At 39.1% G+C, this 20,401-nt stretch overlaps 1 protein-coding gene across 6 annotated transcripts in view; it reads left to right on the top strand.

Annotated features, from left to right (window-relative positions):
- Positions 1 to 20,401, top strand: part of HERC2 (HECT and RLD domain containing E3 ubiquitin protein ligase 2) — a 132,471-nt gene that overhangs the window by 29,284 nt on the left and 82,786 nt on the right. For 5 of the 6 annotated variants that reach the window (XM_087726918.1, XM_087726917.1, XM_087726919.1 and 2 more), the window contains 20 exons: positions 60 to 184; positions 1,697 to 1,875; positions 2,954 to 3,138; positions 3,745 to 3,900; positions 4,217 to 4,402; positions 4,977 to 5,147; positions 5,242 to 5,345; positions 6,563 to 6,713; positions 7,303 to 7,517; positions 12,286 to 12,418; positions 13,440 to 13,567; positions 13,661 to 13,856; positions 14,253 to 14,389; positions 15,239 to 15,412; positions 15,497 to 15,633; positions 16,959 to 17,110; positions 17,695 to 17,886; positions 18,064 to 18,251; positions 18,393 to 18,585; positions 19,397 to 19,579. In XM_087726918.1, the coding sequence (XP_087583044.1) occupies positions 60 to 184; positions 1,697 to 1,875; positions 2,954 to 3,138; positions 3,745 to 3,900; positions 4,217 to 4,402; positions 4,977 to 5,147; positions 5,242 to 5,345; positions 6,563 to 6,713; positions 7,303 to 7,517; positions 12,286 to 12,418; positions 13,440 to 13,567; positions 13,661 to 13,856; positions 14,253 to 14,389; positions 15,239 to 15,412; positions 15,497 to 15,633; positions 16,959 to 17,110; positions 17,695 to 17,886; positions 18,064 to 18,251; positions 18,393 to 18,585; positions 19,397 to 19,579 (3,285 nt within the window). The remainder of the gene's footprint in view (positions 1 to 59; positions 185 to 1,696; positions 1,876 to 2,953; positions 3,139 to 3,744; positions 3,901 to 4,216; positions 4,403 to 4,976; positions 5,148 to 5,241; positions 5,346 to 6,562; positions 6,714 to 7,302; positions 7,518 to 12,285; positions 12,419 to 13,439; positions 13,568 to 13,660; positions 13,857 to 14,252; positions 14,390 to 15,238; positions 15,413 to 15,496; positions 15,634 to 16,958; positions 17,111 to 17,694; positions 17,887 to 18,063; positions 18,252 to 18,392; positions 18,586 to 19,396; positions 19,580 to 20,401) is intronic. The other variant, XM_087726915.1, reaches the window with a different exon arrangement.

Here is a 20,401-nt window from a genome sequence, read left to right as displayed (position 1 = left end):
ACAGAGAAAGACATTGTTAATAATATGTCATACATTACAAAAATGTTGTTAACTTTTAGTTTCAGGGAATGAAACAAATGTGAGTCCAGGTCGTAGATTTATGATTGATCTACTGGTTGGAAGTTTGATGGCTGATGGGGGTCTAGAATCTGCACTGAATGCTGCTATTACTGCAGAAATTCAGGTAGGTTGGCTTTGTGTTCACTACAGATTGGAAAAACTCGTTTGTTTATAAAGTAACTTTACTGTGTTTTATCATTTTTGTTGCAGTAAATTATGAATGTTTAGGCTAGCAATGCTTATGAAGGGAAAGGATTGTCATTTATCGATCAGTAAATGGTATACATAGATTATTGCATCGTCTACCCCATTAACTAGAAGTATTATGGATTGGGAAATCCTGTAATCTATAAAAAAAGGATTATGGCTAAATTCAATTTAGAGGACCAAATATGTTCTGAGGCTGCCCTGATTGTGTTCATATTCATGTTGGAGCTCTTAGTTTCTGGTTCACCAGCAAAATCCATTAATCTAATGTGGTAACAGTGTTTATAGGGGACTAGGCGGAGTTTAGGATATGCAGTAAAAACAAGTTGGTGCTTATACAAGACAAGAGAGCCATTTTATGTTAGAGTTTACTAATAACTTTAGTACAAATCTAGACAGCATACTAAAAAGCAGAGACATCAGACTGCCAACAAAAGTGCGTATAGTCAAGGCTATGGTTTTCCCAGTTGCAATGTATGGCTGTGAAAGTTGGACCATAAGAAAGGCTGAGTGCCAAAGAATTGAGGCCTTTGAACTATGGTGCTGGAGAAGACTCTTGCGAGTCCCTTGGACTGTAAGATGATCAAACTGGTCAGTCCTAGAGGAGATCAACCCTGACTGCTCTTTATAAGGCCAGAGCCTGAAGATGAAACTCAAATACTTTGGCCACCTAATGGGAAGGAAGGACTCACTGGAGTAGAGCCTAATGCTGGTTTGAAAGCATGAGGGCAAAAGAAGAATGGGACGATAGAGAATGAGGTGGCTGGATGGAGTCACGAAGCAGTAGGTATGAGTTTAAATGGACTCCAGAGGATGATAGAGGACAGGAAGATCTGGAGGAATGTTTTTCATGGGGTTGCGATGGGTCAGATGCGACTTCGCAACTAACAACAACAACAAGTAACTTTAACTAACTCTGTGACACGTGGCTCAATAACCACATTTTTCCAACCTGAATAAGCGTAGAATTTTTCTTGGAACATTGCGGCTTATTTTATATATTGATGGTTGCATGTAGTCAACATTATTAATTTTGGAAAGGTAAGCCCATCTGGGTGTTATAGGAATGCCATCAGGAAATATTAGGATTATAGTCTAGACCCAAAGCATAAAATAATCCTGAAAGGAGGCAATGGCAAATTATTTCTTTATTATTAATTAAATTACACGGATGGGTCTGTGTAGTTGTAAAAAGTTAGATGTGATTGGAAACTTTTGTTTTTTTTTAAACCTTGTATGAATTCCCTTTTGTTCTGCTTTATCTCTCACAGCCATATGGGCTTTATGGAGTGGTAGAGTTGCTGATTCATTTAAGAGACGGAAGCTGGAAAGTCAATAAATCATTAGGGGTTGGGCCATTACATGTCTTATTTAATGGATATAACAATGAAAATGTTCAGTGCTTTCACTTAAATCTTTTGCTTTGTAGGATATTGAAGCAAAAAAAGAAGCTCAAAAAGAAAAAGAAATTGACGAGCAGGAAGCAAATGCATCAACACTTCACCGGAATAAAACACCATTAGATAAAGACCTCATTAATACTGGGATCTATGAATCTGCAGGAAAACAAAGCTTGCCCTTGGTTCAATTAATACAGCAGCTATTGAGGTATTCTAGTTTGATAACAAAGGTGTCTTAGAATTATTGTTCCTCTTCATTTTTTAATGTTTGATTTCTTTTCATTTTTGTCTACTGTCTAAGAAGCATACTGTATTGAGAATAAAGACGACACTAAAAATCATTTTATGAGTGTACTGATTAAGGGTACATCTGGTATGCTTGCCATTTTGAGTTGTAAACTTCTGCAAGTCTGGACAATTATCTTCTGCTTTTAAAACAGGATTTTTGATATCAGATTGTAGCATGGTCTTGGGTCTTTCTTTCTTTCTTTCTTTCTTTCTTTCTTTCTTTCTTTCTTTCTTTCTTTTTTCTTTTTTCTTTCGTTTTGTTTTGTTTTGTTTTGTTTCATAGTTATAGGTCACAGCCAGAGCCAGGCCCTTAGTCAGAGGTTCTGAAACTACATATTACCCCCACCCCGAGGCTTACAACTAAATTTCAGGAGCTTGGAGACAAAAAAAAAAGCTTTTTCAATCTTTGTGTTGAAAACATTTTCAAAGTACTCTTCAACAGTCTTTTCTCTACTTTATGGCCTCTGGTACTGGGCCACAGTACCCATCAATCATGCACATGCCCATTGTTGTTCTCCAGAATGGTTGATTTGCTGTTGTCCAAGAAGGATCTTTGTGATTGTGTGTTTGTGCAAATTGTTCTCTGTTACTTATGCAGTTAGTGAAACACTTAAATCTGTTAAGTAGATGTTCCTCTATTGATTATTTAAGCAGCATTTGACATTGCAGATTATGGTTAATACTTTGAAATTTAATAAGAAAAATATTCTTTATATGTAATATTCTTAAGGTTGTATTTTATAAAATTTCAATCTGTTTTTATTTATTTGATTTATAGATTACAATAATGAATAAAAGTAAGAGTTATATTATACAATGTTTGAAAACAATACTTGTTTATCACTGGGTGGAGGAATGAGGAAGATGTAATTACAAATTTGGGACTTTGATGCCAAATAATATCTTAAGAAAAATCAACAAAATATTAGTGTATGGTTGGCTAGAGATCTTTTTTGTTCAACTTTTTAAAGCCTTTTAAAAAATATTATTCCCACCAGGAACATTGCTTCACAAACTATTGCTAAATTGAAAGAGGTGGCTCGTCCCATTTCTTCTTCTTTAGACCATGAACATTATAATAAAGAAAGGTCTGCTTCTTTGGACTTACTGCTGCGTTTTCAGCGCTTGCTTGTTAGTAAGTTATACCCAGGAGATCATTTTGGACAGGTCTCTAATACATACAGTAAGTATGGCAAAATAATTAGTGTTGAAATTACATAAAATAGAATATAATTCCTTATTGGCCAAGTGTTTTTTATGGGATTCACAAGGAATTTGTCTCAGGTGCTTAAGCTCTCAATGTACATACAAGCAACAAGTGATAAATGATGATGAGAATCATAAGATACAGTACATCCATCAGAAATCATAAGACACAACAGTGATAATCATAGTATACTAAATAAGCTATCAACATAAATCATACTACGATACAAAATAAAACAATATAAATTGTAAGATTCAAGCAAGAAACATATAGTCATAGGAAGATAAGGAAATAGGTAATAGGAAAGATGAGAAGAATAATAGTAATACAGCCCTACTAGGTAGTTTGACAGTGTTTGGGAAATTAATTGTTTAACATATGATGGCATGTGGGGGAGGGGGGACGACTGTCCTTTTGTTTATTTGTTTTGGCATGCAGTGCCCTATAGCATCTTGCTTGAGGGAAGAAGTTGAAACACTTGCTATTGGGTTAGGCAGCCATTTCACATGAATTTCCTCTAAATTTTGCTGAGATTAAATACTATGATGATAAACAGAATGTGATATTTCTATTTCTTGACAGGTCCTGAGCTTCTAGGAGTTGGTTCTCTGTTAAAGAAATACACGGCCCTTTTGTGTACACACATTGGAGATATTTTGCCTGTAGCAACTAGCATTGCTTCTCTAAGCCATAGGCATTTTGCAGAAGTATCTCGTGTTGTAGATGGGGATTTAACAGGTACTGATGCATTGCTTTAATTCCATTTTATCACTTGTAATGATAAGTAAAACTTAAGAAACCTAATGGACATAAATCTAGTTGCATACATTTAGATCCATAAATGTGGATTGTGCCAAGAAAGGGGGAGTGCCCTCCTTAAAAAAAAATGGAAGTGCTGCTATTGAAGACCATCTGTGTAATGGGAATGGGCAAAAATGGCCTAAGTTATCATTTTGCTGATTTGCAAGTCTGGATTCAAACAATTTGAAATGTATTGGGAGGATGCACAAAATTTATTATTCTATTTTTTTACTAAAATTTTTGTTCTCCTTAGGTGTACTCCTTCCAGAGTTAGTGGTATCTGTAGTACTCCTTCTCAGTAAAAATCCTGGACTTATTCAGGAAGCTGGAGCGATTCCTTTATTAGCTGGCTTATTAGAACATCTGGACAGATTTAGCCACTTAGCTCCTGGTAAAGAGAGAGATGACAATGAAGACTTAGCTTGGCCTGGAATAATGGGTATGCTCTTTCCTGAAAATATTTAAAATGTTTTTAACATATTCTTCAGATAGGTTTTAAGTGTTTTTTCTCCATTTTGAGTTAACAGACCCCTTTATGATCATTGTTCTTGGTTCTAGGAATTGTCAATTGCAAGAAGACTAAGAACATATAGTATGTTTAGCTAAGGAAAAAGATTAGTGGGAGATGTGATAGCTTCCTGCAAGAAATCTATCTATCTGTATCTATTAATTTTTATCTTGGAATGCAGAGCGTGGTTTAACAGTGGTATCAGTCTCAAGTCCAATTCAGATTGAATTATTAGGAACCCCACTTCCTAATGAGAAAGCTACCTCTTGTTCATCTTCTGTCATTAAGGAGAAACTTTGGATGCATTTACAATTTGGATTCCTGAATTAAATGGGAAGTTGGCCTAAATGCTCTTTCAAATCTATGATTTTAGAAAGAGCATGCCACAAAATATATTTATAGGAGAATACATGATTAAGTTATGCTTACCTACTTTTTTGGTTTTACTCTTTTCAGTTGGAGAGTTAGTCACAAACCATAGTTAACATTTTTCCTCATCTCTTAGGTACATTCTTTACAGGGCAGAATTGCAGAAATAATGAGGAAGTGACACTTATACGAAAAGCTGACTTGGAAAACCACAATAAAGATGGGGGCTTCTGGACAGTGATTGATGGCAAAGTGTATGATATAAAAGATTTCCAAACCCAGTCATTAACAGGGAGTGGTATACTTGGTGAGATTCTACTACTTTAACAAAGCAAATATCAAACTCAGTATCAAGTTCAATTGCTGGGCTTTCTAAACTGATAGTTTTCTGTTTTCTTTAGCCCAGTTTGCAGGAGAAGATCCAGTTGTTGCTCTGGAGGCAGCTTTGCAGTTTGAGGATACAAAAGAATCAATGCATGCTTTTTGTGTTGGGCAATATATGGAGGTAACAACCTTAAATTATGTCAAACTTGAGCCAAGTAAGAAAAAAATAGTCTTACTATGTTATAACAAATATGGCACCTTTCTACATTTTCACGTCACACTGAAGAATTATGAATCATGAATTAATCCAATTTCCTCTTAGATTCATAAGACACTGACTTCTTTTACAGCTCATCTTCCTATTTTCCTCTGAAAATGCCTTGTATTGGTACAAAAGGTCCTTGAGTTATGACCATAATGGACCCTGCTCATTATAGTTGCAAGTGCGAAGGCTGTTAAGCAAGACAGCCTCACTTAATGACACCCACTCCTGCTCTCCATGCTGCAAACAATATAGCAACAGCATTTAGGCTTACGTACTGCCAGATAGTGCTTCACAGCATTCTCTGGGTGGTTTACAGTGTAAGCATTATTTGCATATTGCAATACTACACTTTAACCACTATCAGGACTCATGGTTATATGAACACGTGAATTCTTAAATGGAGCTTTTGAGGAGGAGGCGGGGTGTGTGTGTGTGTGTGTGTGTGTGTTGTAACTTTAAACAATCCCTAAGCGATCAGTCATAAGTCAAGAATTACCCATGTTTGAATTATAATTTATCATTATAGTTTCAAAGCATATAACTTAACTGCTTAAATTATGAAAGCCATGTATGGAAATAATTCCTAGTTAATACCAAATATGATTCAGATGCATTGAATGTAAATAAACTCAAATTCAGAAGTATACTGGAACAATTGTTAGCCTTTTTGAATTACTTAATATTTTAAAAGCTAAACTTTGTTTTATTCTTAACATTTCTACAATATAGATTTAAAATCGTATCAGCTTTCCATTACAAATTATGTTTGATTACTGTGCAAATTTAAAGAATAACAGCTTCACACTGAAAAACCCAACAACAGATTACATATGAATAGAGTATATGTAAAGTTTTTGACCCTTTGTTCTTTCACTGCAGTTGTCAGAACAAGAATGAATAAAGGAACAGAAATAGTAATTTTCTGAATTTATTGTTGTTCTTACTCGTTCTATATAGTTCTTCCTCCTTCATTAATTTTCCCTGTGTCTCCAATATGCTATATCTCTGTATTGCTATAGTTTTATAACTGAAGGCTAAATTAAAGTAATTGACAAAGTGTGATTGTCACTATTTAATCACAGTTTATTCATCATGGATTGGCTTTTGGTTTTGTTTATTTTCTTTTTCTGTAGCCTGATCAGGAAGTGATCACAACACCAGATACTGGCAGTCTCTCATCTCCTCTCATAGACACTGAAAGAAATTTAGGTCTGCTTCTTGGTCTACATGCTTCCTATCTAGCAATGAGTACACCACTTTCTCCAGTGGAGATTGAATGTGCCAGTAAGAATTTTTACAGTTTTACTTTAAATGTAAATGTATATAAGAGTTGGTCTATGTTTTATAATTCAGTGAACTTGTTAAAAATACGAGCTAATTTGTAAGATTCATGAAATATATACTCTATGATATACTGCATTATTTGTTTTGTTTTTTTAAAAAGCCTGGCATTTTTAATGTAAATAAACAAAAAATGTTTAAAGTTTAGCAAAGAATGAAGGGTCTTAAACTATGGGAAATATTTCCAGTTGGGAATATATTTTAATGAACTAGGCAGACCAATAGTGTTGCTTTTGTATTAGAAGTTTTATGTTAATACTAGAATTATATAGGCAAAAATGGATGGCATAAAGTCCCTGCATTTCTCAAACTCTATAAAAAGCTTATCTCTTAAAATTTGGCAGTAACAAAAACAATAAGAACAATTTATTAAACTTGTATACCTCCTGATTTCCAGCAACTGTGGACAGTTCTCAACAAAGAAACTTCTGCTTTTGAATAATTTTCTTTTAAGTTTATTTTTAAATAATTACTTAACGAAGCTACAGAAATAGTATGATAAAATAGAATGTTTAAATGTATTTCTTTATAGAGTGGTTGAAGTCTTCTATTTTTTCTGGAGGCTTGCAAACTAGTCAAATACATTATAGTTACAATGAAGAAAAGGATGAAGACCACTGTAGCTCTCCTGGCAACACCACACCAAACAAGTCAAAAATGTATTCCCATCGACTAACTTTGACTGACCATTCACAGCCTTTTCTGCAAGCTATTGCAGACAACAATATTCAAGATCACACTGTGAAGGTAAGAGTGCTTTGTCTTAAGAATAAAGATGGGCTGTTCTGGGCACTGGAATTGCTAATATAAATGTTGGTGTTTATAAATCTTTGAACTGTTCCAGTGTTTGATATCCCAAGTTTTGAACAGTGTTTTGGAGATAATTGCTGTATACTATTTAGGGTTGAGAATAAGAGTTTGCTGGTCTAAACACATATTAGTGGAAATAAATGGGTTCTTATAACATGGGAGTTTTCTCCAGTGCGCTGCTTGGAGAGTCCAAGTGTGGGTTAACAGTCTATCTGCCCTAGAACTGAGTGAGTTTTTTCTCTTGGCCACGCCTCCCTTTGCCTCCATTATTCAGTTTAAAAAACTCAGTCTGCCTGTTTGGACTGTTCTGGGGAGCGGTCCAGTCCTAGAGCAGATAACTGGACTCCCCACATTAGCTATTTAGAAAAATTTGGTTGTATTAGTTGTGTTAGGATTTTTTCCTTTAGTTTTTTCTTTCAGATGTTTGATTTCGAAGGTCGGAAGATTGACTGGAAGGTAAATAAGTGTTGAGTGGGCTCTGGGTCGTTCTTCCCCCACTGGTCGCACGCGGGCGGGAATGAGAGGTTGCTTGTCTGGCGAGGGGCTGGTGGGAGGTTTTCAGACTGGTGCTGAGTTCCTCCGGGCTGTCGCGTGATCACGTGGTGAGCTGGGCGCTCCGGCGATGGCGTTTCCTCTTGCCTGGGAATGGCGGTGGCTATTTTTGTAGTTCGCGCACCTCGCTGAGGCTGCGCATGCATCGGCCGCCATTTTGTTGGAGCCTCGTGAGCGAAAGGTGCAGTTGTGTGGCATCGGAGCGAGGAAGAGGACCATTTAATAGCCACTCACCTGCAGACTGCCGCCGGGAACGTGGACCTTGTCCGAGGCGCTGGCCAGGCCTGCTTTCCTGTTCCCCACAACTCGGAGCCTCCGAGGGCGGCAGGAGGAGGGAACCCGACACTTGGGTGGCCCTCTCCTCCCTGTTTGGTCTGCGGGCACACCCTCGCCGGCTGGCTGGGTGCCCGGTGCTCAGCTGCTGTGGTAGACATTTCAATCATGGCAGATGATGGCAGGGAGGCACAGGCAGGACCCTCCGCTAAATGCAGCAAGCTAGCCCCTCAAGACAAGGGAGGTAAGCGGGGAAGGGCACCTCTAAGAAGGCCTCCCTGGGGACCTCTGGGACTGGGGACAGGGGCAGGGAGGGTTCCCACCCTGTAGGGCCTGTTGAGGCTGAGGCACCACACCCGCAGGGGTCCCCGCTATTTGTGGGCCACGAGATGGGCTTGCCCACGTGGCAAATGGATATGCAGGAATCCCACTCCTTCCAAGGCAGCAGATCCCCTTCCCTGATGGACGAGAGGTCTGGGGGTGATTCCCCGGAGGCCTCCTGGGGTTACCCTGATTCCCCTAGCTCCTCTATCAGGGAAGAGCTAGGGCCGTTCCAAGGTCTCCTTCCCACTGAGGGGAGATCCAGCTCAGAGCGACGTAGGGGCGGGTCTGGTCCAACTAGGCCTCGGCCTAGGGAGGCCAAGGTTCGGCCTTGTCTGCTGAAATGAGGGAGGTCATCTCCATTGCCATTTCCCAAGGGATCGCTGAAGACATTAAGCAGAGGGAAGGGGGGACTCTGGAGCTTCCCTTCGCTCGATTCCAATACGTGTCAACTGTTATTTAGACGACATATTGGTGCTATCGCCTTCTCGAGACCAGGCCCTGCGGGATCTGCAAGTCACGATGGACTCACTGCGCAGTCATGGTTTTGTCCTCAACCTACCCAAAAGCCATTTGTGTCCGACCACGTCCCTACTTCACCTAGGGACCATCATCAATTCCGTGACGTGCAAGGTTTCCCTGTCTCCGGAGAGACGGCAGAGCATACAACACCTGGCGCATCAAGTGCTGTTACCGCTCGCGACGTTGTCCAAGCTGCTGGGGAAAATGATCTCCTGCATCAACGTGGTTCCCTGGGCCAGGTTTCATGCGCGTCCGCTTCAGTGGTTTCTTCTACCCTTCCAGAGAGCGCACACCAATCATTCTCAGATCAAGGTGCAGCTTCCGAGCAAACCACGAAGGTCCCTGCATTGGTGGATGTCCTCCAGACTTCTCCGGGGATGCCCCTTCAAGGAGCCGGAACGCATCCAGGTCATGACGGATGCCAGCCTGTTTGGATGGGGAGCCCACGCCTTGGATAGGGTGGCTCAAGGACGCTGGTCGGACGAACAGCATAAATTGGCTAGAGCTACGTGCCATCCGCCTAGCCCTTCTGGAGTTTCGGGACATTGTATCACACAACCACGTGTCCTCCCAGCCCTTGAGCCAACACCCACAAGTCAAGAGTTTCCTAAAAGGGGCGACAAACATCTGTCCCTGGGCCGTTCACCATTACCCAACCTGGGACCTGCCATTGATTCTTCAAGCATTGACAGGGGCGCTGTTTGAGCCGCTGCATCAGGTGAGCCTTCACCATCTGACCTACAAGACGGCTTTTCTGGTGGCCATCACGTCCACTCGACGGGTGTCCGAGTTGGCGGCTCCCTTGGTCAGGTCAGATTTGTGCATCATTCACGCTGACAGAGTTATCCTGCGGCTTGACCCCACATTTGTTCCTAAGGTCAACACTGTGTTCCATCGGGCTCAGGAGATCATCCTCCCCGATTTTTTCCCCAAGCCATCGCATCCTAAAGAATGTGACTGGCACAAGTTGGACATGAGATGTGTGGTTCGGATTTACGTTAAAGAGGACCAAAGAGTTTCGGCGGTCCGAATCCTTTTTCGTGTCTTTTCATCCGGGTTCGCTTAGTCGCAAAGTGTCTTCCCACACTGTTGGGCATTGATTACGGGCCTGCATCAAGATTGCCTATGAACATCAGGGCAGGTCTGCGCATAGCTGGGTGACTGTGCATTCGACGAAGAGTGCTGCCTCTTCTGTGGCTTGGGCGATCCAGGCATCTATTCTGGACATTTGCAGAGCGGCCACGGGGGCTTCTCCCACTGCATTTATCAGGAACTATAAGATTGACACCTTTGCCTCAGCCGAAGCCTCCTTTGGACGAAGAGTTCTACAGAAGTTTGCGGAGGCTCCGGAGACTCAGGTTTCTTCCTGCCCAGGGACAATATAGCTTGGGCATGTCCCACGCTTGGACTCTCCAAGCAGTGCACTGGAGAAAGACCGTTGTCTTACCTGAACGGTCTTCTCAGGGCGCTGTGAGGAGAGTCTAATCCCGCCCCGAGTCCTCGTGGCTGCGAGGTGTTGACTGGATGTGACTTTGTACGGGCTTCCTGCTCGGTGGTTCATCGTTTTTTAAACTGAATAATGGAGGCAAAGGGAGGCGTGGCCAAGAGAAAAAACTCACTCAGTCCTAGGGCAGATAGACTGTGTTAACCCACGCTTGGACTCTCCTTGCAGCGCCCTGAGAACGACCGTTCAGGTAAGACAACAGTCTTTTTCTATCAAGGCCATAATTGCTGTAATGAATGGAATTTGCTTGTTCCCAGAATGGGTGTCACAAGTGTGATCCATCACAAAACACCCGTTTTTTAAAGGCAATCAGATGCTGCTAAAAGAAAAATAACTTTTAAAGAACTTTTGTAAAAGCTTTTTGAACTTTATAACATCACTGAGCTGCACAAATATCAGCAGAAATTCAAAACTACAGTACAAATTTCACAGGAAATTGAAACTCAAAAACAAATAGCATAGTGAAAAAATAAAATAAATGCAAATCAGATTTTGAAAATAAACACCAAATATCAAATGTTATGTTCTAAATCAAGACTAAATTTTTCCACCAATGAAAATCCCAGTACTATACTGAATCAGCCAAATAATTAATACAAATACTCAACCTCAACTTGTCCAGGAGAGCAACCTTTGCTTAAAATAACACTGTTCCAAAACAAAAAAGAGCCGAGGTGGCGCAGTGGTTAAATGCACCACTGCAGGCTACTTCAGCTGACTGCAGTTCTGCAGTTCGGCTGTTCAAATCTCACCGGCTCAGGGTTGACTCAGCCTTCCACCCTTCCGAGGTGGGTAAATGAGGACCCGGATTGTTGTTGGGGGCAATATGCTGACTCTGTAAACCGCTTAGAGAGGGCTGAAAGCCCTATGAAGTGGTATATAAGTCTAACTGATATTGCTATTGCTATTGCAACAATATAAAATGCATGCCATTGGATGCTATTAGTCCTTTTTTTATGATATTGACACTGTTATTGGTGACAATCACTTCTGGGATAGATAGGAAAGCTTGAAAAATAAAAAAGTAACAAAAATCTAATAAAGGGATTCCTTGTGATCTTATTTGTCTTTCTAGTGTTTTCAGGGTCCTCCCTCATATATGCTGTTTTTGTTCTGAAAGTAATGCTGAGTCTAGCCTTGTTCCATGTCCTCTATAGATCATGCAAGAACATTATCCTGCATAACTGCAAGAATGACTTGGCTAGAAACTTCTGCCGCTTTTGTAAAAACTACAATTAAAGAATATTAAATAAAATTATAAAACTGCTTGTCTGACAGTTACTTCTGAATGGGTTTTTTTGCCTTAATGTATTGTAAGAATACAGTTATTATCCTAACTTAGGAGGATATGGTTCCATCTATATGTAAGAAAAGAGAATGTAGGAGAATCTGTCTTGAGATTCCAATATATATAATATTCTAATATGTGATATTCACATAATGCTTTTTTCAATTATTTGATTTCATTGAATTGCATTTGTTTGATTGCTACAATGTCATAAACCCTACTAAGTGTATTTTTTAAATATCTAGGACTTTTTATGTCAAGTCGAGAGGTACTGCAAACAGTGTCATTTGACAACACCTATTACATTCCCTCCTGAGCACCCAGTAGAAGAAGTAGGACGTCTGTTGTTATGTTGCCTTCTCAAGCATGAGGATTTAGGTATTTGTATTTGGCATACAATTATAGGGCACTGTGTGGAAGGAGACAATAATTAAATGCAATCAGGTGTGAGGTGCTAAAAACGTATTAGAGGTTACATTGCTCTAGCGTGGCATGGGCAAAGTGCTGTATATTATCATATAGGAGTCAAAATGCTGCTTATTATTTTAGGTTCCATTTGGAATATAAGATTGTGTAGGAAAATTTGAGTTACTATGATAATACAACCTTTTGGCATTCCAGCCTTCAAAATAAGCTGAGACAGAATAGTCAGATTCTTACATATTTTAGAAAATCCTCTGTCTGGGGGAGGAGAATGCAACAATCTTTGTTTCTTCCCAATATGGATTTAGTCAACATGCTTCCAAATTGTTGAGATGTTTCAAATTGTTGAGTTGTATTGTTTGAGCTGGGCGTACTTATAAATCCAGAGGAAAAAAATGCTTACCTTTGTTGTAAAAAAGGTACTAAGGATGGAGATGCTTATCCCATTACATAGTTTGCTATGGAGAAACCAAAGTTGCAAAGTTTAGTCTAGCACAGTGGTCTCCAACCTTTCCAGCTTGGTGGACTGGTGTGGGTGTTGAGGGGGGGGGATTGGTTTTCCCTGCATGCACCCACCACTTTCACAAATGCAGCTTCGCACACGCACACTTGCCCACTACTTCTGTGGTCTAGTTTGGAACGGGCTGCAGCTCAGGGGGTGGGGACCTCTGGTCTAGCACATACTTGGATAACTTTTCTTCCTAATCCTATTAAACTTTCTTAACTAAATTGTTAATGCTCTTAAACTCTTTTTCTGCACTAGGAAAATAATAAATTTTTGGTTGGACAAGTGGGGCAGCAGACTATGGCTGTGGGGAAGGGGAAATAGTTGTATTTTATGTTCTTCCAGCACAGTTTAAAAAGAAAATTCTCTGCCATTTCAGATCTTTCAGAGAGTATCAGAAAGGAAGAACTCATTGTCCTATTATTTTACTGTAGTATTTCATTTTCTATTTTTGCTTATTCTTTTTTAAAGGTCATATAGCACTTTCTCTTGTTCATCCTGTTATGCTTGGAGTTGACCAAGTGAAACACCGAATACTTCCAAAATCTGTAGCAGATGTTTGCCGTGTTGTCTATCAAGCAAAATGTTCACTGATCAAAGTAAGCATGGAGGCAGCAGCATCTTTTCTTGCTACTAATAACTGCTGTTGCTAATTAAATTATGGACTGATTCATGTGCATTATTATTTTAAGACCCATCAAGAACAAGGAAGATCATACAAAGAAGTCTGTGCTCCTGTTATTGAACGCTTGAGATTTCTCTTCAATGAACTGCGCCCAGCAGTGTGCAATGACCTCTCCATCATGTCCAAACTTAAAAGTCTCAGTTCTTTGCCCCAATGGAGAAGGGTAGTCCAGAAGATAATTAGAGATAAGAGAAAAAAGAAAGGTAAAACAATGGCTTAAATATGATTTACAGAGGATGTACTGGAGAAGATGTGATTCTTATTTGTTGACATGTAGTAGAATACAATGAATTTTGGGTTGTTCCTAAGTAAGTCTTTTATATCTACCTCAATGGGGAAAAATGGCATGATCATTTACCCCTCACTTGCTTGTATGTGCAGTTCCTAATGGGCTCCATATTGTAAATTCAAAAGATAATGCAATTAGCAAGAATAGGTTGAGGAATATGATTCTCTGCCACATAAAACTACTATTCACTTCAGCAGTGATTTTTTTTCTAGACAAAATTTTAACTTTTGCTTCTTAGGAAATATAGATTTATTCAATTATTAAGTTTTGCATTTCTGGATTTTTCTTAAAGCATCTTTTTTTCTGCTAGCTCCTAAAAAATCCGAAACATCTGATGTGGAAGAATCCAAAATTGGAAACGAGGAAAGTGATTTGGGAGAGTCATGTATGATACCTCATAGTCCAGTGACAACTGATAAAAGGCCTTTGCCCGTCAAATCACCTAAGGTAAATATAAAAAACGATGCATGCAGTAAGATGTAGATGGTGCTATACATCCTAAGTGCTGCAAGTCGCCCAGAGTAGTTTCATTACTAGATGGGTGGCAAATAAATTCAATAAACAAGTAAGTATGGATTGTGGGAAGATTTTTATAGTATCTTAAAGAACCTGATTAGTTGGCATATTTTTATGTATGTTTATGTGCACAAGCTGCTGAAGGCACTCTGAGAGGAAATGGAAGTTATGCATTTAAACTATACACAGAATAACCTTATCCAATATTACTTTCCATAATTTACATCAGGATGGGTATCCACAACTCTAAATGCGTGTATGTGTGGCTTTCAGATCTCTCTCTCTCTCACTGTTGTTGTCAGAAACTAATTTCTATTATGATATGGGAAATATAGCATAGGCCCTCAAATAAATTTTGCAGTTAAAAAAAAGATGAAAAAGCAAAACCTCATTCATTCCAAAAAGAAACCCCAGCTCCCACTCATCTATAGCCCCCATCTACTTTGCATGAGTTATGTAGCCCTGTAGTTGACTATAGTCATCAAAAAGGTCTTGTCTAGTTGACAATGTAAATATTCTGTGTCTTTAATAGCCTTCCTGTTGATAACTGAAATTTTTATATTCAATTCACTTTTGGGGGGGGGTTATTTTTAGATGCAACACTCGGTGTTTTTTTGTGTTACTGTGTTCATTATCAGATGTATCTGTAAAGCTTTCATTTGCCCTTGGAGCATAAAGTTGTAAGATTCAATATCTCAATGTGCTATTTGGGTTGTTAACATTGTTTTCAGCCTGAAACCTCAGTTATTAATTCATATTAATGCACATTTAACTTCTTAGGATAAGTGGCAGCCGCTGATAAATACAGTCACAGGTGTTCACAAATACAAGTGGCTGAAGCAAAACGTCCAAGGGTTATATCCCCAGTCTGCTTTACTCAACACCATAGTTGAATTTGCTCTGAAAGAGGAACCTGTTGATGTAGAAAAAATGAGGAAGTGCTTATTAAAGCAGGTAAACTATATTTTCTTTACTGCGGCTGAGATTTTATTGCATAAGAAACATATGGAGAAGTGATGCTTTATCTCTGTTTTGCAGCTAGAGCGAGCAGAAGTTCGACTAGAGGGGATTGATACAATTCTAAAATTGGCTGCCAAAAGCTTCTTGCTGCCTTCTGTGCAATATGCTATGTTCTGTGGATGGCAAAGACTCATTCCAGAAGGAATTAATATAGGGTAATCTTTCCCTTAGCTCTTTTCTTTCAGTTCTGTTGAGCATTTTGTAGTATGCTGCATGTGGAACATAAAATCAAGAGTACAGATTTTAGAACTAAGCCAGAAGTGGGCTAGGGACTTGGGTAATACAAGTAGTCCTCGACTTATGACCTTAATTGAGCCCAGAATTTATGTTGCTAAGTGAGAAATTTGTTGTGAGTTTTGTCCCATTTTACGACTTTGCTTGCCACATATGTTAAGTGAATAATTGCAATTGTCACTTGTTAAATTAGTAAGATGGTAGTTAAGTTAAGTGAATCTGGCTTTCCACATTGACTTTGCTCGTCTGAAGGTAGCAAAAGATGTTCATATGACCCTAGGATACTGCAACCGTCATAAATATGAACCATTTGTCAAGCATCCAAATGTAAATTACATGACCATGGGAATGCTACAATGGTTGTAAGTGTGTAAAATGGTCAGAAGTCACTTTTTTCAGTGCCGTTGTAACTTCAAGCGGTCACTAAACAAACTGTTGTAAGTTGAAGACTACCTGTATAGTATAGCAGACTTGTGCTAAACGAAGAAAAACACACAAATAAACTTAGAGAAGCATTTAAGTGTTATGGGGCACCTAGCTTTCCTAGAACTAATATAAAGTGTGTCAGTCATATGAAGCCTTTTGGAAAAAAAAGCAAAGTATAGCTGTTGTGGCTCAGCAGGAGCCGTTGGAGCTGCTGATGGATTCCGATGGCAAGGAATCCTATGAGTCTGCTATGGAAGATGTGGAGGACCCTGGGCAGGGTTCAGACTCAGAGCAGGGACCAGAGAGGCTGGTTGGCCACCAGGAGGTGCCTGAGGCATGGAGCAGTGGGGAAGATCAAAGGGAGTTTGTCCCTGACGCCAGGCAACAGAGGCCAGAGAAACGGAGGCAGCAGTTACGGAGACAGACTCATAAAAGATAATCCAGCCCAGGTGGTTGTGGCTTGGCCCCTCCCAAGAGAGTATATAAGAAGAGACTTTGGGAGGAGTCCTTTTGCAGGACACAACTGTTCATAACAATCTGGAGAAGCTCTTGTTTGTATTGTATCTCTTGTCTGTGGGAGTCTGGGTTGCTGCCAACTTCTTGCCTGTGAGTCGTATTTGGGCTTTCAGCCAACAGGATTGTAATTGCTGTGAATAAAGCGTGGCTAACAGTGAGCCTGTGTCAGCGTTAATCACCGAATGGTGGGGGGTAAGAACAATAGCTATGTTAGGTTTGCAGCATATGCTCCATTTGTAATACTTTATGTTACATTTCCAAAATCCTGAAATATTTATTTTATTTTATTTTTTAACCTACAAAGAGAGCCTTTAACAGACTGCTTAAGGGATGTTGATCTTATTCCACCCTTTAACCGCACGCTTCTGGAAGTTACCTTTGGAAAGTTGTATTCGTGGGCTGTTCAAAATGTTAGAAACATTTTGCTTGATGCTAATAGCAGATTTAAAGAATTAGGTGAGTCCTTCCAGGTATTTACTCTCTGTTTTGATTTATTAAAACCTATTGGTGTTATTTGCCTGAATTTGTATGATAGTGCAAACTGTAATTGAAATTTTGAAGTATGGTTGCCAGTTATGTCTTGTAGGATATCCGATAAGCTTCCTTTTCTTTTGATAATATAACAGACATGGAGAGGGAAGTGCCATGAGCCATACAGATTTGTATCTGTTGCCTTTTTCAGTAGCTTCTGAGTTATTTAGACACTTTATTAAATAAACAGAAATAGAAGATCTGCACTGATATATCCTGAAGCCTTAATAACTGACTCCTTGTTTAGGAATTTGGTTGGTTTTTATGTTTGAGTACTGTGGACTCATGGGCCATAATATTATTTATATCTGCATTATCTATTGAGATAAAAGTTATTAGAGGAATCTTATATATGTATGTGTGTGTTTTTGAGTTTCTAGTGTATTTTCTGCAACCAGAAAAGCAACTTCAGGCAAAATAAAAGTAAAAATCTTTTGGCAGAAGTATTTTGTAGGTCATTTATTTAAGCTAATAAATATCTTGGTTTTTCCCCCCCACTTTTCACCTAGGGATCCAGCCTGTTCCTCTGCAGACTATAACCAATGAGAATCCTGCAGGACCAAGTCTTGGAACCGTCCCACAAGCACGTTTTTTATTGGTCATGCTTAACATGTTAACTTTACAACACGGTGCAAATACCTTGAATCTTCTTCTCAATTCTGGCATGTTGGCATTAATGCAAACCACACTGAGGCTAATAGGTATTTGCAGATCTGTCTTCCTCTGGTTTTTCCCTCCCCTGCTCAGAACTTAGAAAAAATTAAAATGTCTTTTCCATTGTTTCCTGACTATTTTTTGGAAGCATTTTAATGGTTTTAGAATTTATCAAGGGCTAAATGCAAGGTTTGTATATCTCAGTAAATCTATTGTTGAATTAGGACCTAGCTCCGATAATGTGGAAGAAGATATGATTGCTGCATCCCGAGGTGTTTCTGCTACAGTCCTAGAAGAGTCCAGGAAGGAAAGCACTCCAGTTCAGCTTCCTGTTTCAGGACCAGAATTGGCAGCCATGATGAAGATTGGCACTAGAGTGATGAGAGGAGTAGATTGGAAGTGGGGTGACCAGGTATGATCTTTGTCAGTGTTGCACCTATTTGCTTTATATCTGCCCAGAGTTATGGCATAAAAGTGTAATAAACAAACATATCAATTGAATTTGAATTTAATCTTGGTTGTTGTATATTTTAAACATTTCTGCTTTTCTAAGGATGGGCCTCCTCCAGGTTTGGGACGGGTAATTGGAGAACTGGGTGAAGATGGTTGGATCCGAGTGCAGTGGGACACTGGCAGTACCAATTCTTACCGGATGGGAAAAGAGGGGAAGTATGATCTGAAGCTAGCCGAACCGCCTCCTGCTTCACAACCTGCAACTGAAGATTCTGACACCGAAGATGATTCTGGTAAGAAAGTTTGGAGATGAGGTCACTGGCATTTTAGTATCTACATATTCTATGGTGAGAATGGATGGAATTACATCACATTTTCTTCTGCCCTCTCTCTTTTTTCAATCAAGAGACTCAAAATATTAAAAGAAAACACTTGGTAATATGGGAAGGGAAGGAAGGAAGGAAGAGGGAGGGAGGGAGGGAGGGAGGAAGGAAGGAAGGAAGGAAGGAAGGAAGGAAGGAAGGAAGGAAGGAAGGAAGGAAGGAGAATTTCTGCAGCTCATTGCCACAAACTCAGTGGGGAAGCCAAAAGGAACGTGGAAGTTGCTCTCATTGATATTTTCTCATCCTGTGGTCATTCGGTTTCTCTGTTTAGGTAAGAAAAATATATTTAAAAGGATGATTCGATGGATCTTAGGTTGTCTAGTGTTCTATTATCTTCTTTGAAGCTATTAGTATAGGGTGATATATTAGTATATTCACATTGTAATGTGAATCAAAAGCTTTTATCATTTATCTTTCTGCTCCTAATGTTTCAAAGACATGAGAGTTCTTTCAGTTTGCTTTTCTTTGTTATTTGCACTAGCAGTGTTAGCTATTCTTTCTGAATTGTGTTTGTTTTGACATTCATGATAAAATAAATTGAATAGTCTATATTCTTTTGTGATTAACACATCTATTCTTGTGGAAACACTGTGATGTTTATACTGCTTATAACTAAAATACTAAGCTTATATTACTGACTTTATGTAGAGTGACTGAAAATGAGGGAACTGAAATTACAATTAACCTTGTTTTCAGTAATTTACTATGACTCTTGTTTTAGAAGGAGAACACACTGAAAAAAATCTCCATCCTACTTCCATGATGCTGACCAGCACTGTGAATCTTCTGCAAACACTCTGCCTTTCGGCTGGCCTTCACGCTGAAGTAATGCAGAATGAAGCAACAAGAACTTTGTGTGGATTACTCCGCATGGTGGTAGAAAGTGGCACAACAGAAAAATCATGTAAATCCAGTGTATTATATTCTTGCTTTCTGTTGTATTCACCATCCAAGTATCAGTAAAACAAGAATGTTATGTGTTTATTTGTGTTTATTTATTCATCCGAGCAGAATCTGATAGAATGATCTAGACAATGACTAACTAATCCACAGATTAAAAAAATTATAATTATAGGTCACGGGATTATAATCTCCCATCCCAGAAATAATAATATCAGTTAATTATATTCAATCATATTAACTACACAAGCTGCAATTCTGCATAAAAAAGAATTTTTTAATGTTTTGAATTTTGAATGTTTTTTTCTGAATGAAGCCAGAGAGGGGACCAGACTGATTTCATGAGGGAGGCTTTTTCAGAGAATAAATACCTCTGAAAAGCAGTGCATTTTAGCTTTTTCTCTTTACTTCCTAGAAGAGGAGAGTTACTGGTTGTTTTGCCCAACATGACCAAATACAGATCAAGCTTGTACTGTAGGTAACTAAATGACAAATCATTAGAGACTTTGTATGTCTAAACCTGTGCCTGGAAGCCTACTAAAAGCCAGTGCAGAACTCAAACCACAAGTGTAATGTGGCTCCACCAGCAGCTGCCAATTAATAGGTGGGCTACTGCATTTTGGATCACTATAGTTTCTGAGTAACTTTTAAAGGCAAGAGAATGATTCAGAAGTTTAGTCAGTTCATAAATTATCGTGCCTTATATGTTCATCCTTTACAGAATGAAAGGTCTTTGGTGTAACCTCCTTTTTAATGCTTCTTTTTTATAATTGTTTGTTAGAGGATTTTTGGTTTAGATACATTACAGTAAAGTAAAATGAAATAT

The sequence above is a fragment of the Thamnophis sirtalis genome, unplaced genomic scaffold (assembly GCF_051295495.1).
Source record: "Thamnophis sirtalis isolate CommonGarterSnake01/CBP01778 unplaced genomic scaffold, rThaSir2_p1.2 scaffold_12, whole genome shotgun sequence".
Taxonomy (NCBI): Eukaryota; Metazoa; Chordata; class Lepidosauria; order Squamata; family Natricidae; genus Thamnophis; species Thamnophis sirtalis.
Note: the sequence above shows the minus strand (reverse complement) of the source record. Positions and strands in the feature narration are given on the sequence as shown.